Genomic DNA, 17,120 nt, shown 5'->3' with positions numbered 1-17,120 from the left:
AAAAAAAAAAAAAAAAAAAAAAAAAAACCTTGCAGGAAATGAAAAGTAGCTCCTACTCACAGGAAGATTGACTTCTGGGATGGAGCCTAGAAAAATGGCTCTGGGTCGCAGCTCAATCACTTACTAGCTGTGTGACTCTGAGAAAGTCACTGATACTTCCGTGTCTCATTGTCTGACCTATAATACACAGGAAATAGCAGCTCATGTGAGGAGGAAGTAAGGTCGTGCGTGAAAATTCTTGAAAAGAACTCCCAAGGTGTTCACTGAATTCACTGTTGCCAACTAGATCTGGATCTCATCTGAGCTTCCTACAAGAGCAAAGCTGGGGAGTCAGGAACAGGAAAGGGTACCATTCTAGCTGACATTTGGAGTGACAGGACACATAAAAGAGCCTCTCCTCGAGAAAAGTAGTCAGAATAAGACGGTTGGTATTTAAGCTCTCCCATTATCTAGCTCTCTGCCTTTTATTAAGTCCCTTAATCTCTCTGAGCTTTACTTCCCTCATGTATGCAACGGGATTCATGATGACACCTTACAGCATTACGGTGAATATGAAACAAGAAAACATATATGAACATGTTCTGTAAACTCTAACGAATGTTCCCTCCCTGGGTCTAGGCCCTCAACTACACTGTCTTGTTTATTTTCTTCATAGCTCAGAATGACTTGAAATGTCCTGTGTGTTTTTCTACTGTTTGTCTGATTCACCCCACTAGAATGTCAACTCCCCAAAGGCAGGAGCTGTCTTAACAGCTGTATCACTCATGCTTAGAGTGGTCTTTTTCTGAATATTTCTTACCTGATTGCTAGACAAGCACACTGGCAGCCCCTGAGAAAAAATTTTGAAGCACATGAAATCTTCCCTCATTGACCCCTCTGCCCATCCATCTTAGCATCCGAAATGCACAACTGCCTCCTTCCTGTGACTGGGGAATCCTCTATGTATGAAGCAAGTCTCTCTCTCCCTAGAGAAGCTGCAAATGCCAGGTACCCACGTCCCAGCCTCCCTTGCAGCTAGGGTGTAGGAATCTGACTGGGCTCTGTCCCCAGGCTCACCCGCTGCACATTTCCCACTGAAAGCTAGTGACTTCCAGAAGAACTACACAATCCTCATCCTGGCAAGACTCTGGTCAGGGAGCTGGCTCTGCTGAGGGCCTTCATAGCAGCATCTGGGGTCCTGGGTTGGGAATATCGACGGAGCAGGCTGCTATATCTGCACCCAAGGTGTGTCTTCCCTGGGTCATATCTGTGGCATGATGTCGGCCCTTGTTCCTGATTGTCTTCCCTCCAGGCATGGTTCCTTGGGCTCTTCTGGATATCCTCTACATACAACTTTAATTAGTGCTTTTATGCTTCACTTATCCAGGACTGGTTTGTTGTTTGACTGATAGGATCCTCCAATTCCCCAAACAGCCCAGTATCTCCATCAGATTAAAAGTGACCCTGGTCCCCTAAGAGACTCCAGCTAAACTGTCTTCCTAGCAATTACCTGCTCCCCCCAACAACCCTTTGCCTTTTCCCAGATGAAACTGCACGTTTCCTGGTGTTTTTTCCCTTAGGACCTTACTTTCTATAAGAGGTAATCTGATCAGTTAATTCAAGCCAATGTGTTCATTTCTGGTGCTAATTTAATATTACCCCAGCATTTTAGCAGATACTTTTAATGCCTCAGAGCAAAGGAGAGAGGAATCACACAGTGGCCAGGGCCTGTGAGGGTTCTACTCTTTGTCTGCAATCTCAAAGGTCCTACCTCCACTGAGACATCATGGACAGTCCAAAGATGGGTGCATTGTGGACCAATCACATGGCGACCCTGGTGCAGTTTATGGAATCAGTCTTTACTTCATGATTATTGACGTGCCTGCATATACACAGATGCTTGTGTGCACACACACACGCGCACACGCGCACACACACACACACACACACGCACACGCACACACACACGCACACACACGAACCCCTACCTAAATACTTCACTGGCTTCCCATTGCTTTTAGAATGAGGAGCAAAATCTTTAACATCCCCAGTAATGCCCTGAATCCTGAGCCCTAACCCAGTGATATAAATGATTATACCATCTGGCTCTCAGGTGGGGAGAGGGGCAGTTAAAATCCTGATTTGTAGCATTTGCTGATTTTAGTGGCATAAATACTTCCCAAATGTTACTTTCAAGCTACCAAAATAATATCAACAAGGTTATAAAATTCCTGAATATTTAATAATGGCTCTCTCAAGCCAACAGGAGCCCCCAGCTCCAGAACACCACTGTTTTCCCAGTCACTTCTCAGTACACTCGTCATTCTAAACCCATTCATTGGCTTCTCAACTTCCAACTTCCTCAGTGGGTCAAATATTTCTGTATTACTAGGGCTAGGCCTGATATATATGTCAGGGCAGATCTATAAGTTCAGAAAATAATTTTGCTTCCAATATATAACTAGCTGGTTCATACTATTTCATGCGGTTAAGCAAACACATACTGAGTTTTTAATATTTCCAAGACACAGTATTAGGCCTGGACCATCAGAAATAACAGATACTCCGTTCCTGTTTTCAAGGAACTGACGATTTCAATCTACCTGACAGATGAGACCTCCTGCGTTCTGAAAGATCTCTGAGAGAGAAGGCCTCACCACACTCTTGGCAACTGCCACACTCAATTCTCAGTTCGCTGAGTAATTTGTGTGTGTGCTTCTAATTCCTTGAGAATCAATGCATCTCCATTTCCTCTTATTCTGGGTGCCAGAAGCAAGAACATTTGGTCACCATTCTTCACATAATAAGCCTTCACTCCCTGAGAGTTATTGAGTTATACCTTTGTCTTCTCTTTGTAGATTAAATAATTCCAATCCCTTTAACCTTTTTCAGAGGTCCTATTTGCCAGCCTTCAGTTTAATCATTTTCACTGCACCCTCTGGAGTCTCTCCAAGTCTTCAGCATTAAAATTTGTTGCTTTTGCCATTGAGCTCACTCTTCTAAGCAACTTATTCTTTCACGTAAACCAAGACAAAAGAAAAGCAGCCCCCAAATAAAAGGAAGAGAGTAGACAGAAGGACAGATTTCCTATGTAAGGAATTCATGTAGGACACTCACACGCTGAAAGCAAATAGCATTTGTCAGCACTATTAAGGAAAAAGGGCCAAGACCAGAAGAATTTCTAAATAGTGCCAACCATTCTGCTTGACAATTATCTAAATTACTTTTAAGCAGATAAGGCTATTAACAAGCGAATATGGGGCTTGCTTTAGTTACACCTGAAGTTCTCAGACGGGTGCTTATAAAATCATTGTTAATGAGATCAGACAGGAGTTTTTGATTCTGTACAATACCTCTGGCTGCCAAGCAGACTGTCCAGAGGTTACTATGTAATTTACAGGCAGCGCCTTTGACTGGTCAATCCTGGCAAAGTGCAAAGGATCTTTCATTTCATTCTGTCAGTCAATAGAAATTAATATTTCCTGAGCTGAGAGCACAGGAATTCTAAATGAGTTTTAAGAAAGGATGTACAGAGGCTGATCAAATACATGCTGATCACTGTATGGTACCAACATATGCCAAAAGGCGCAGATATGGAAACCAGAGCTCTGGTAAAAACCCTCTTCAAGATAAGCACGATGACTTAGAGATCTCTCTTACCAAGATCCCTCCCTGCCTTTTTCTCTTACTGTTCCACTGAGATGAACCTGCCCCCTGTGAGCCAGTAGTGTGCCACACACACACACACACACAGAGAGAGAGAAAAAAAGAGAGAGAAAAGGAGCGGGGTGGGGGGGGAGAGGGGGAGAAAGAGGGAGACAGAGGAGAGAGAGTGTGTGAAGATTCTACTGACACATTTCCAAATGCTTTCAAGAAGCTGGGAAAACTCTGGGTAACATTCTACCTGTTCTGTTTCAGGGACTTCTTTGTTTTGGAGCCAGTGTTTAGAAAAAATAAATTATTTTCCCATCTGGAAAAGTTAAAAGTATACAATTAGGGTGAAAACAGTTGGTTGGATACGGAGAAGTGGAAAGAGAGAGACTATTGCTTTCTCTGGGCTAGTTCTGGGAAAACTGTAGTTAGTGTTCATCTAGTTCAATTTCTGAAGTTAGTATGGCTGTGGTCAGACCCTGTCTGGCTGAGCCCCAGCAGGGCTGAGAGAGGTCTGTCAACAGCAGCCATGGGAAAACCAGCTACGTACTGAAAAAGACTCCTTGCCAAGTTCTCTAATAACAGGACACATTCATGATTTGGTGTGGAATTTTCTCAGGGAGGTGTAGACCCAAAGACAGTTCAGCCTATCAAACAATGACTTAAACGCTAAGACTTATGGAATTGATATAGTGATCCTTAAATAATCGGCAATTAAGATGGCCAAGAGCTTATAACCACAGCATCTTAAGGAGAAGCACCTCCTGGGCGAAAGAAGACAGTTCACTAAGCTGTTTAATTTATCCGTGTGGACCCATTATACCCCTCCTATTCTTGCTGGCTCTTCATGCCCAGGCACACGCCCCAGGTGTCTGTCCACCTGAGTGAAGGAAAGGCATAGGTACGCAAACGCAGTTGGTAAATAAATGCACAGTTGAGCTCCGGGAGCTCTGAAACAATGGTGATTAAAGCTGTAGCATATTGAATAGTTGTGTGTTGAGAAATCAACATTGTAATGTAATAATTACCATTTTTAGAAAGGCAAGATTCCAATTATGAAGTGAACTACAAATCACCCCGATTTCATTTATTTCATGGTAAAGACAGTCTCGTAAATTGTTACCAAGTGGTAAGCAAATGAAAGCAGGGCACTGATATCAATGTATGTTGCCATGTTACTTTGTAGTGGTAACGGCAAGTGGCCAATAATATTGGATGAATAAATCACTAGTAGACACAACTCAATGCTCCCTCTCTTTATCTAAATACGTACCTCAGAGACTTATACCAAGTCGTTTCTAAGAAACAGCAATTTGCATCACTCTGCTATAATCCACTGCACCTTGGGAAGCAATCTTTATCCCATTTAAATTTGAGAAATAATATCACCAATACCGAACATGCGCATTTCTACATTGGGAAGGTTAAAAGAAAACAAAAACCAAAGGGGGGAAAAGAAAAGCAGAGAAAATAAAAGGAAAGTAAGGAAAAGGGGAGAAAGGCAAGAAGTAAAAAACGGATCGGTGAATTTTAAAAACATCTATCTTTAACGAACAAGTGACATTTTCAGTAAAGTTTTTCTGAATCTGAAAAAGTAAAATTCCTGCTGACTTTCAAAAGCCAAACCTTTGGGTCATTCTTTAAAAAAATAGGTGACCAGCAGATTAAAGGAACTCCATTTACAAAAATCAAATGAACCTCTAACAAAGCTTGTTTGGGACATGAATAAATCATCTGGTCATGAATTATTCATTGTTATCAAGAAACAAGCCGGGATTCCAGGAACTGGGCTGAGGGAAGTGCTAAAACCAGGGAGTGAGTGAGTTCATTGTCTCAAACCCACCATGGGAAGGGAGAGGACAGGCCACAGGGTACTGACAAGTGATGCTGACCATGCTAGATGGTTTCAGGGGACACTCTGGCAGCATTTACACCCCAGAGCATAAAGCAAATAGAGTTTAATCCTTACCTTACTTTAGAAAATTGCATGTACTTAGTAACAGACCATAAGACATTTTGAGCATTGCATCTTTTTTCTTTTGAACGCACGACATACATGGGGAATATGAGCTGTATGCAAAAGACAGTAGGAGTTAAAAGTTTGCATTTAAGGGAAATGACTAGAAAATTCCTTAAAGATACACTGTTAAGAGTAGTCTGGGGCTTCCCTGGTGGTGCAGTGGTTGAGAGTCTACCTGCTAATGCAGGGGACACGGGTTCGAGCCCTGGTCTGAGAGGATCCCACATGGCGCGGAGCAACTGGGCCCGTGAGCCACAACTATGGAGCCTGCGCATCTGGAGCCTGTGCTCCGCAGCAAGAGAGGCCACCATAGTGAGAGGCCCGCGCACCGCGATGAAGAGTGGACCCCGCTTGCCGCAACTAGAGAAAGCCCTCGCACAGAAACGAAGACCCAACACAGCAAAAATAAATAAATTAATAAACTCCTACCCCCAACATCTTCTTTAAAATAAAAAGAGTAGTCTGACCTACTCGTTCATGGCTTTGGGGGTTATATTCTTTTTATTGGGGTCGGGAAGAAGGAAAGGGAGCCTCTCACACTTAATCAACTAATCAGCCTATGTATGTGTTCCAGGTCCAAACTGCTTTGCAGGAACTACGATCATTCCGGCTGGCATTGAAGTGAAAGTGGATGAATGTAACATCTGTCACTGTCACAACGGGGACTGGTGGAAGCCTGCTCAGTGTTCAAAACGCGAATGCCAAGGCAAGCAGACTGTGTAGAACAGATTCCCACCCGATGACGAGCTCTTAGGAGAGAATGCTATGCCTTCTACACTGCACATGTTTAAAACAAGAGAAAACAAACAAACTCCTGCCAGCTACAACAGGGTCACCAGCAAAACCTTTTAGGGTTGACAAAAGTGAACATTTTACTAAGAGGAAATTTCTCTTTCTTTCTTGCTATATAAAATATATATAGCATATAGCTATCAAAACTGCTTTTGTAACTATCCATGCTTGATGGTGACTTGACAACTGGATTTCTGGAACAAAAAGAAAGAAATAGCCTTGTACAGGTTTCTTCTCTAGTGACACCTCTGGCCTGCCAGCTCACCATATACTGACTTTCTCCATTTTTACTCTTCTGTAAACTGGCATTTTTCTCTTGGAGTGATTTCTTTTTTCCCCTTTAGAGTCTAAGGGGCCAGATTTGACTGCACAGTAAGGTTTTGAGTTGTGTCAAATAAGCTTCAGTAAAGCAGTGTCAGGAGTGAGGACCCTCCTGTTTAGGAATATGCAAAAGCACCCAAGCAATCACTCCCCTCGAGTGAATCTTGCCCTGCAGGGTCAGAAGAGAGAGGTGCACATAGCTGGACCCGCTGCTGGGCTGGGTGCGGAACTGGAGCTCAGTGCATTATGCGGGGACTCACAATTTGATTCTTACAAACCACACATTTCATTCACAAAATTTTGAAACTGCCGATCAAAACCTAACATGTGAAGAATACCACGAGCATCACTAAAGAATCCGAAGGGAGACAGGTATTCAAAATTGCAGCGTCAATCACCAGGCTTTCTCGTGATGCTGAACTGAAGTTCGGCTTATAACGAAACACACTACACCCACTCTGTCCCCTGGCACGATAAATACCAGAACCAGGGTGAGCAGCCCCACTGTGAATCTGAATCCTTCTGAACACTTCTGGCTTTTGAGTTCAGATTTGGCTGAAAGCCAGTCATACACACAGGCAGTTTTTCTGGTTCGGGACTGTGTCTGCCATGTTACAGTAACGACCGCTCAGCCCTCTGTCTAAAACATAGATTCAGGACACTCTTTCCACCTCAAGTGCTGATTTAAAGATTAGGGTAGAGTGAGTCTTGCACAATACAATTCCATTTGTTGAACAGTTTTTAAAATGTATATATTAGACACTGAACAATTAAAATGAACCTTTGAAGAGTCTCAAGGTTGCCCTGGTAATGCTGCTAGTATAGGAACAGAAAAAATAAAATACACAGGGTATTTGATGCCACCTCTATTCAAGTGCAAATTTAACACTTCTGAAACCACATGGCATAGCTAGTCACTTATTCCACTCTCCTGTCTTGAAAACCCTGGCACAGATCTGGTAGGGTCCTTGAGGAACCTTGAAGGTTGTCTCCATTACCAATGTTCTTTCCTTTTCTGCTCCCACTCTCACCTGGGCTTGGCCATAGCTCCAGCGGAGTTGCCGCATTCCTGTACAAGGTCTCTCAACCTCAGCGCTATTGACATTTGGGGCCAGACAATTAATTGTCATTGGGAGCTGTCCTGGGCATTTTTAGGATGTTTAGCAGCATTCTTGGCTTCTATCCACTAAATGCCAAGAGCAGTACCCTAACTGCAATAACAGAGTGTCTCTGGACATTTGCCAAATGTCCCCAGGGTGTGTGGAAGGGGGCAGCGTGTCACCTGGTTGAGAACCATTGGTCTAGAATAATCAGTACAGAGTGGTTTTCTACTGGGGGGTGGGGGGGAAGTACCAGGCAAGGTCTGGCTGAGGCTGTGGCTTTGGTGAGCCTCTGAGGCCTTGCGGACAGGCACGACCGGCAGCCCCGAGGGGACGGGTCGGTCTCCTCCAAAGGGAGTGATGCTTCGTCACCACAGGTCCACCCTCAGCACACACATCTCTTTAGTCTCATCAACGGGGTTTTCCTTTAAAATCGTCAAGCCTCTCCTCCCTGGAAGCTCCTCCCGTCATCAAGAAAGAGCTGTCATTTCCAAAATTAATGTGTTGACAAGTTGGACCTGACACTTCTCACACACACTGTGCTTGTGTTCTGATACCAATAGTCAGGCTGGCGCCATCCGTGGGAGAACATCAAGCCGCCTTGCCTTAGAACAGCAATTCGCAGCAAGGGTGGTGCTTCTCAGTTGCCACCCTGGATACATCATAAAGACAGTCATGAATCATTCATGAACAATTCTGCATGATTTATTCCTGCACTTCAAAGCAAAGGCACTCCACACTTCAGCTTGTTTCTAGACAGAGATGTATTATAGAGCTTTCTTTGCCCTGAGGTTGCCTACTGCCAGCCTCAAAGATCTTCACTCTTGGAAAGAAATAATAATAATAAATGACAGGAATAAGGTTTGAAACCCAGAAAACATCATTAATAGGGCCATGTTTCATAGTACCCTATCTATTATTAAGGAGTTACTATGTCCTTTGTAGAAAACAGAAGGCGAGAGCAACTGGGAAGCCAGCGTACAGAAATTCTGCATCAAAGGCTGGGCACAGTGAGAGTCACAACAAGAATTTTCAAGAACGAAGTACACTACCCATCAAGAGACTCTCTTCAGAGAGTTTGCAGAATGAAGGCTGCCCAGCAGCCCGTTACCAGCCAGGGAGAGGGATTATTTTATTGTTGTCCTTGGATTTTTTTTTTTTTTTTTCCCTCTCAGAGTCTCACTACAAGCTGTTTCCTTTAAGACTTTGTAGCACTGACATTTTTCCCCCTTTAGGGAGAGATGAACCTATACTGTGACAGAATTTCTCATAAACTGATAAACACTTTACAACCTCCTTCTACCCAGGTCATTGAGAAATCCTTTCCAAACTCTGAACAACACAGTTCTGGTTTCATCTGTTGTTGTTGTTGCCGTTGTTTTTCTTCTGAAAGCTTTGTCTGCAGCTACCCCATCACCACTACCCTCCTACATCTCCTCCGCCTTTGGTTCTTGGCTTTAACTACAGCTCTGTTTAAATAAAGGATCAACATCCTGATTGACAGCTGATGCCTGTTAAAAAACGATTCCGTTTCTAAAATCTTTGAAAAATGGTGTGCCTGAAAACTAGTGGGAGAAAAAAAAAAAAACACTAAACACTCAACTGTAAAAAGGGGATTCTAGCTACAATATTTGATGTGTAAAAGAATATATTATTAAAAAACTATTTTGTTAAATATAAAGTGTGTTAACCAGCAAACACGGTTTGTGGTATATTTTCCTTCCTGAATTTCTCCCTTCTCCCTACTCTTCATTTAATGACTAATTCTAAGTGACTTCTATCATCTGAAACTACATGTGTTGTTAGAGCTATGTTCAATTAGAATTAGGCATCAGCTTTAGCGTTTGTCTGAGTACATTTTCATTTTTCCTAAGAGAAGGCAAGGCTGATTTAGGGATCAGAGAGGAACTCAAACCAGCAGTGAGAGGGTTAGTGATAGGAAAAATATTTCCCTGACCCAGATCCATGCACACCACTAATGATAATCCGTAATTTCTGAGGGCTTACTCTGTGGCAGGCCCTGTGCTGTGCACTGAACCTTTTCTATTCAAGCCACACAGCACAGCTACGAGGCAGGGACTCTTATTATCTCTGCTTTGCTGTTGAGGAAACCAGAATACGAAGAGGTTAAATGCTTTGCCCAAGGTCACAGGATCTTAACGGGCAAAGCAGAAATTCTTTACTGTAGAAGTTTTCAATCATACACAAAAATTGAGAAGACTGTATAAGGAACCTCCATTTACCCATTGCCGAGATGCAAGAGTTCTCAAGGTTCTGCATAATACTTCATCTATCTATTGTTTTCCCTTGAATATTTTAAAGCAAATATCAGGCATATCATTTCATCCCTACATCATCAAAGAGAGTAATCATCTCTTTGAAAAAAGGGATAGTTTTTACCAAACATAACAAAATTAATAATTTCTTAATATCATCAATATCCAGTTTATATTCAAATGTCTTAGATTTTTCTAAACTACAGCGGAGGAGGGGTGTTTGCATGATCCAAAGCGAACCATCTGTAACATTGCATTTGGTCGTTATGCCTAAGTCCACAGTAGGGATGTGAACCCCGCCAACAGAGAGCTGTGAACTCTGACAGACTCCTGGGTCTGTTGTTGTTACCAGAAGGTTGTGTTGGGGGAAATCACTCTTTTAAAGTCCATGTTAAACTCCTCCCTAGACTCTAAGCAGGGCAAGCAGTAGGCAAGAGGCTTTCTACCAAGAGCGGAAACAAAGCCCTTGACCGAGAACCATTTCCAATGACCAGCACCCAGAGGACGCCGCCTTTTATACATGTGTAAGCTTTCCTTATGGAGTAAGTGCAAACTGTTATTCTCCTTCTCCTTGAGACAAACATACTGCCTAACAGAGTAAAGCTGAACAATACTTTATAAATTGCCATCATCTACTGCATCGTTGGAGGAAGAAAAAAGCCAACCACTAAGAAAACATCAGCTTGGCATCCCCCGTACACGGATACACGCCCCCGGCTCCACCAACATTTTCTTAAAACAAGATTAGACTGTTGTGCTTTTCAGTTTCCCATCCATCCAACTCTCTTTCCCTATGCCCCTTGCCAAGGATTGTTTACAGTTCATTTCTGATTCAACTTTCATGGAAGGGCACTTCAAAGCATAGGAGAGAAAGCTATGAGACAGTCCTGTGTTTGTTGTTATTTCAGGGTTTATGTTGGTAATACTATTCTTTTAAAGAAAGGTACCTTCATGGTTTTGAAGGACACATGCTATCTCTGAGTTGGCAACCTTACCTACACTTTCTTACCCTGTTTATAAGGGATTTATACCTCCAACTGGGGGGATAGTCTTATCAGTGAGCCTCAAACTGTACTGTCTGGTATGAACACCTGATTCGCCCTGATCAACCTTATAGACCCAGAAGGCATATTGTTCTTTTGATGAGCTAGTGCCTTAGTGCCTCTCACAGAATAAGAGTTAAATACATTGAGTTAAAGGAACTTCTTGAATTTTAAGGATTCAAAATTTGTTTCATATGCCAAACATCTTCAGTTGTGGTAATGACTTAATGGTTTTCTCTTTAAATTTGAAGACCTTGAACTCACAGTTCTTTGAAGCCCAAACTCCGATGTAATTTATCCCAGTGCTTACCTTACTCCCTGGCTTTGAGTAGGGGCCGTTTTTAAAAAGCTGTACTTTTAAAATCAATTTTCAGTTTTAAAGCCTTTCAAATGAATAGTTATGTGAGGTGGGGGAGGAATTCGGATATAAGGTTCAGCTATTCAGCTACCACGTCTTGAGCCCCTTCTGTGCATCAGATACTATATTGGCTACTTTACAAGAGAAAATGACTTACATTCATCAGCTCAACCATTCTGATAACTATCATGAAATCATGAACTAGCATTCCCATTTTGCAGACTGGAACAGTGAGATTCAGAGAAGTTCAGTCATTTTCACAGGCTCGCCCAATTTTATAACAGGGCTGTAAGTATTAAACCGAACGTTACCCATAAAACAGCTTAGAATAGAGCCTGGCACATAAGAAGAGTCTATTATGTGTCAGCTATCATTATGAGGTTATGGTATGATAAGAGATATCTCATGGATAAGGTAACCCTAGGTTTGGATCATGAAGCTTGAGTAAAAGACAGGCAGGAATTTGGGGTTTGCTATTGGCATATTTAAAAATAAATAGTATCTTTGGAGTGTGACAAGCAGTCAGGTGTGATTTGAGGGTGAAGTTGAAGATGGTGGGACATGGCGAAAGATGTGTCCAGGAAGGAAACCTCGTTGTCAGGTGATGGAAAATCACACTCAGAAAACTGGACTTGGTTTTTCTTGATACTGTGGATTAATTCACATCACAAAGAGGGTGACATGGCCACATGTAAGTCTTAGGATAACAATTCTGACAGCAGAGTGAAGGACGGGATGGGGTCTAGTGAGAGAGAGGTGGGGACACTAAGGAGAAGCCATTACAAGAGTCCAGGAAGGAATAATCAGGATCTGATCTGGTAGTGGTGTCACTCGAACAGACTGGTTGGGACAACAAGACTTCATGGAGGAACAAATGGGATTCAAGAATTAAAGCAGCCCGCATTTCTAGTTCAGGTGATTAGAAGGATATTGATGCTAATCACCACCACCAAAAGCATGGAGCTCATGCTTTCTTTGGGGGTGGCACATACCCCACTTTAGACTTTATGCTGAAGATGCTAATACCAAGGTATTTAGGATTAACCTCAGATACGCCTGTCTACGGGGCAGCCCACTCTGTTTCTATTTGCCAATGCCTTTTTCATCCTGGTTTGAATAATTGCAATTTGAAGGGCCAAAGTCCTCCACTGGTCATACATGGTTTCATAGTATTCTTAAAATGGAAGTCAAAGGTTGGCATCAAAAGAACAGAATTCTTTACTAATTTGTGGTCAATATTAATCTCACACCACGGTGAAATAATTTCTTTTGCATCGTGTGATACAAACTGCTTATAAATTTCCAACAGCTCTCTCCGTTCACGCCCCTTCAGAATATAAATGTCAGTTTTATTTTTACATTATCAGTCACCAGGGTTTTGGAAATTCAAAATGAAAGAATTTTTTCAACCATCCACTGTGGCCTTCTCTTTTTTATTTTTTTCTTTCAGAACATACAGGATTAGGTGACAAATTAGGTCCCGGGAGAGCTTTTTGATCTGAGATTTCCAAGGACATCCACCCTGTTCCCATTCCATGTTTCTTGGCCTTTGTTTTTTGGTTTCATTCACTTTTTAATGAATCACAACATTGGGTCAGCTAGACCCATGAGCTGCATTTCTCATTTAGACCTTTCAGAGTTGCGGATGCAATTTAATTTGTTGACCCACGATCAACAGCAATTAATAACATCTCTTTAATCTTGCTGAAAGGTCTGTCTCTGGCTCCCAGCAGCCACCATCTCAAGGGAAAGGTAGGCACACTCACAGGTTATTTAGCTTCTAGGCAATAGCTGCCCTCACCCACCTACTCTTCTCATGGCTTAGTGGCCATTTCAGAAGTCACTGTCCTCTAGGGCCCTTTCAGTGATCACAGAAAAGTTTATCCAGACCCTCTTTATCTGATTCCTCCACCGCAAATTCATTATGCAAACAAACTCTGAGAAGAAGACTCTAAAGTCATTTCTTAATTCAGAAAAATAGATTTGACTTTTTCAAGTGCATTATGCTAATAAAGTAAATGCTCAAGTTTCCTGGCTCTTCTCCATGTTGCCTTGTGTAACCCAATCACTGCATCCAGACTTTTCCCCTTTGATTTGTCATATTCAATGAAGTTTATTCAATTATTCAATAAATAATGTTCCAGCTAGGAAACTAGGCACTGGGCATTAAAACTAAATGAGGCAGGGCTTCCCTGGTGGTGCAGTGGTTAAGAATCCGCCTGCCAATGCAGGGGACATGGGTTCGAGCCCTGGTCCGGGAAGATCCCACATGCCGCGGGACAACTAAGCCCATGCGCCACAACTACTGAGCCTGCGCTCTGGAGCCCGTGAGCCACAACCTGCGTGCCACGACTACTGAGCCCGTGTGCCTAGAGCCCGTGCCCCGCAACAAGAGAAGCCACCGCAATGAGAAGCCCGTGCCCCGCAACAAGAGAAGCCACCGCAATGAGAAGCCCGCGCACCACAACGAAGAGTAGCCCCCGCTCGCCGCAACCAGAGAAAGCCCGCGTGCAGCAACGAAGACCCAATGCAGCCAAAAATAAATAAATAAGCAAATAATTAATTTAAAAAAAAACTAAATGAGGCATTTTTTTTTCCTGCTCTCAAGGAGCTTACAGTCTGGTGGGGCAAATTAGCTAGGCAAGTCCACAGTGACAGAGAGGGGCGTGCTGTGCTCCAAGTATGAACAGGTATACTGGTAATATTTGCACAAGACAAGGCATCATCCCAGGCCTGCGGGAAGGCTTCCTGGGAGATGGACTGTGCAATAAGTTTTAAAAGAGGAAAAGACTAAAGAATGAGGAAGTATCCAATGCCCTCGTGTAGTATTGATATATAAGGTGAACTTTCCACTGGTACAGCTCAGACCATGTAACTGCCCCCCTGTTGCTAACAAAGAAATCCATCCAAATCAGTAAATATGTGCCTGTCACTAAACCAAGGACTTTGAGCAAATAAATAAACGTCACCTTCCTACTGTGAAGGAATCACTTACTTATCTTGGTGCCATCTGTCCTTTGCTCTATAGTCAGCTTACTGACCAGTGGAATTCATTGTCCTCTACCCAACCGGGGTACCAGGTACACTGCCTTTTATCAAAACTTGTCCTTGCATCTCAGTAGGAATTTGAGTAATGCCATTCTTCCATCGTATTTACATTTTTGGCTTAATCTATTGACTTGTCCTACCTGGTACCAGGCTCAGCTGTGGAATAGAAGACTGCGGCTCCTATTAAAGCATCAGAAAGCAAGCAGGAGACATACTGGTGAGCAAGGAGCCCTTCCCAAATGTTCAGAAATGACAATCTAAGGATGATCACGTACTCTATAAACTCATAAGACTAGCCTTGAAACCAACTATTAATAAGTTTTCTGGGTTAAAATTTTACAAAGAGATAATTAAAAAGATGCTAGGCAACATCTTATAGAGAAGATTTGCGGCTACTAGATATATAAGGCACAGGATTTCTAAACTGCAAGTAGAAAATGTCTAAGGTGCATATGTGTATTTGTATCCACGTGTTAATAGTGCAGTACTGTATATCGACAGAAATGTAAAAAGCTATAGACATTAGGACTGATGGCTGTGCCATTAAGATCACATACTTGCTATGTCTCCATAAAGCTAGAACATTCTCCCACGTTTGTGCCTAACAATTGCAGGCTTGTTTAGCCTACAGTAATTCTTATCCCACCTTTGCCTTGCTGTGAAGCATTTCATTAGTTCTGCTTGTTCATAGATTTAATTTTCCATCCCTAATCATTTGTGTCTCATGTGGTACATTGATTTCAGAGGGAGGTTGAACACGAGCAAAGGAGAGTTGCAGAGGGGAATGAAAATCAAGTTGCGTGGAACCTAAAATCATTGCAGTGACAATAAGATATACATATGAAAAAGAAAAGTTTCTTATTAAATGTGTAAAATATTAACATAAACATATAGTTAGGTTTTTGTTTAATTGCTTTTTTGGGTTTTTTGCTTATTTGTTTTTGTTTTGCAACTAGGCAGTCATTTTTTCTGCTCAAGAGGACATATCTTCCATTTATCTGCTGTTTACTATCTCTTGTGGTCCTGCAAGGCATTACTGCTATAAGATGAACAGAGAAGGACTCCCCTGAGTATCCAGATATGCAGGGGATACCTGCGTGCGGTCAGAGGAGAATGTTCTCCAAGCTGCTTCACTTGTTTACATAAAGTACGCTCCTATCCTGTTGGCTGGGCTGGATGCCACTTTGGGCTCTCCAGAGAACTCAGCAATGATCCAGGAGGTTCTCACCACTCAGTTGCCCGTTTCTCAGCCTGACAAGTATTCTGACCTCAGGAATGTTGACTTTAATTGCCTGAGTTTGCTTTAGATACACCTATTTGTATCTTCCAGCTCATGAGTGATTGAACAGCTCTATGCAGGCCACTTTGGATATAAATAGTAGAGGGAGAGGCCCCAGCACCAGTCATGAATGAGAGCAGAGACAGCAGTGTTTCATTCCCCACTGCCTTTCTTCCAGCATGTGCTTTTTATCAGCAGCCAGACCACTGGCTACCCAGCCTCCAGAGTCAGCAGCCTATAATAGCTTTATTAATAGATTCTGATTGGGTTTTTTTTTTTTAAAAAAAAAAAAAAAAAACCTTTAGCTATCCTCCAATGAGCGGGGATGGCTAGGGTCACAGTAGCAAAGTTGTGAAATGATTCATCCAAAAAGCATAAAGTAACTTTAAAAAAAAAGGGGGAATGCACAGAATTATATTTCATAACACCAATGTGGCGTGCAATGATACATTCCTTCTTTGCACTTGTGGAAGTAAAACCAGAATGTACATCTGTAATCACATATTCCATCCCACTGATTTGCTCTTACAGAAAATGGAAGGTCAGTCATCCAACTCACATGCCTATTGAAATGATGTCAACTCAGAAAAATATTCTTTGTTTACCATAAAATCTATATTTCAGGGCTTCCCTGGTGGCGCAGTGGTTGAGAGTTCGCCTGCCGATGCAGGGTACACGGGTTCGTGCCCCGGTCCGGGAGGATCCCACATGCTGTGGAGCGGCTGGGTCCGTGAGCCATGGACGCTGAGCCTGTGTGTCCGGAGCCTGTGCTCCGCGACGGGAGAGGCCACAACAGTGAGAGGCCCGCGTACCGCAAAAAAAAAAAGATGAGGGTTTGTCCTTCATTGTAGTATTTCATCACTTCTAACCTAATTTGTCATTTATCACCACCTCCCTTCATTCATCAGTAAAGTCTTACGGCTGGCTTAGAAAGTGAGCTCAGAAAGGTTAGCTCTGAAATAGAGAAGGAAGAAGCAGCGTGACATCCAAGCTAGGGTCACTGGAGACTAGAGAGAGTGTCAAATATCTCCCAAGGGGGACAACTCATCCTAGCAGGAACTGTGTGTTCTGTAATCTTGGCCTGGCACACCTGGACCCACCCTACCCCCACTCCTTCTCTCTTCCAGCCCTCAGTTCTCAGTGTAAAGGGCACGAGCCTCTCACCCTGATTGGATCGGGTCCCCAGGATGTTCTTCCCTAGCCCTCTGGACTTGTCTTTTTGGAATATTTATGACCCCATAAGTAACATTTTT

General features: G+C 42.7%; 1 protein-coding gene across 1 annotated transcript in view; it reads left to right on the top strand.

Moving 5' to 3' along the window:
* The window catches only part of VWC2L (von Willebrand factor C domain containing 2 like), a 149,003-nt gene extending 142,630 nt beyond the window's left edge, over positions 1 to 6,373 (top strand). The window contains exon 3 of the mRNA XM_024763331.1: positions 6,225 to 6,373. Coding sequence (XP_024619099.1) covers positions 6,225 to 6,373 — 149 coding nt within the window. The remainder of the gene's footprint in view (positions 1 to 6,224) is intronic.
* Positions 6,374 to 17,120: the final 10,747 nt, after the last annotated feature.

This window comes from Neophocaena asiaeorientalis, unplaced genomic scaffold (genome assembly GCF_003031525.2).
Source record: "Neophocaena asiaeorientalis asiaeorientalis breed wild unplaced genomic scaffold, Neophocaena_asiaeorientalis_V1.1 scaffold86, whole genome shotgun sequence".
In the NCBI taxonomy this organism is placed as follows: Eukaryota; Metazoa; Chordata; class Mammalia; order Artiodactyla; family Phocoenidae; genus Neophocaena; species Neophocaena asiaeorientalis.
This window is presented reverse-complemented; position numbering and strand designations above follow the sequence as displayed.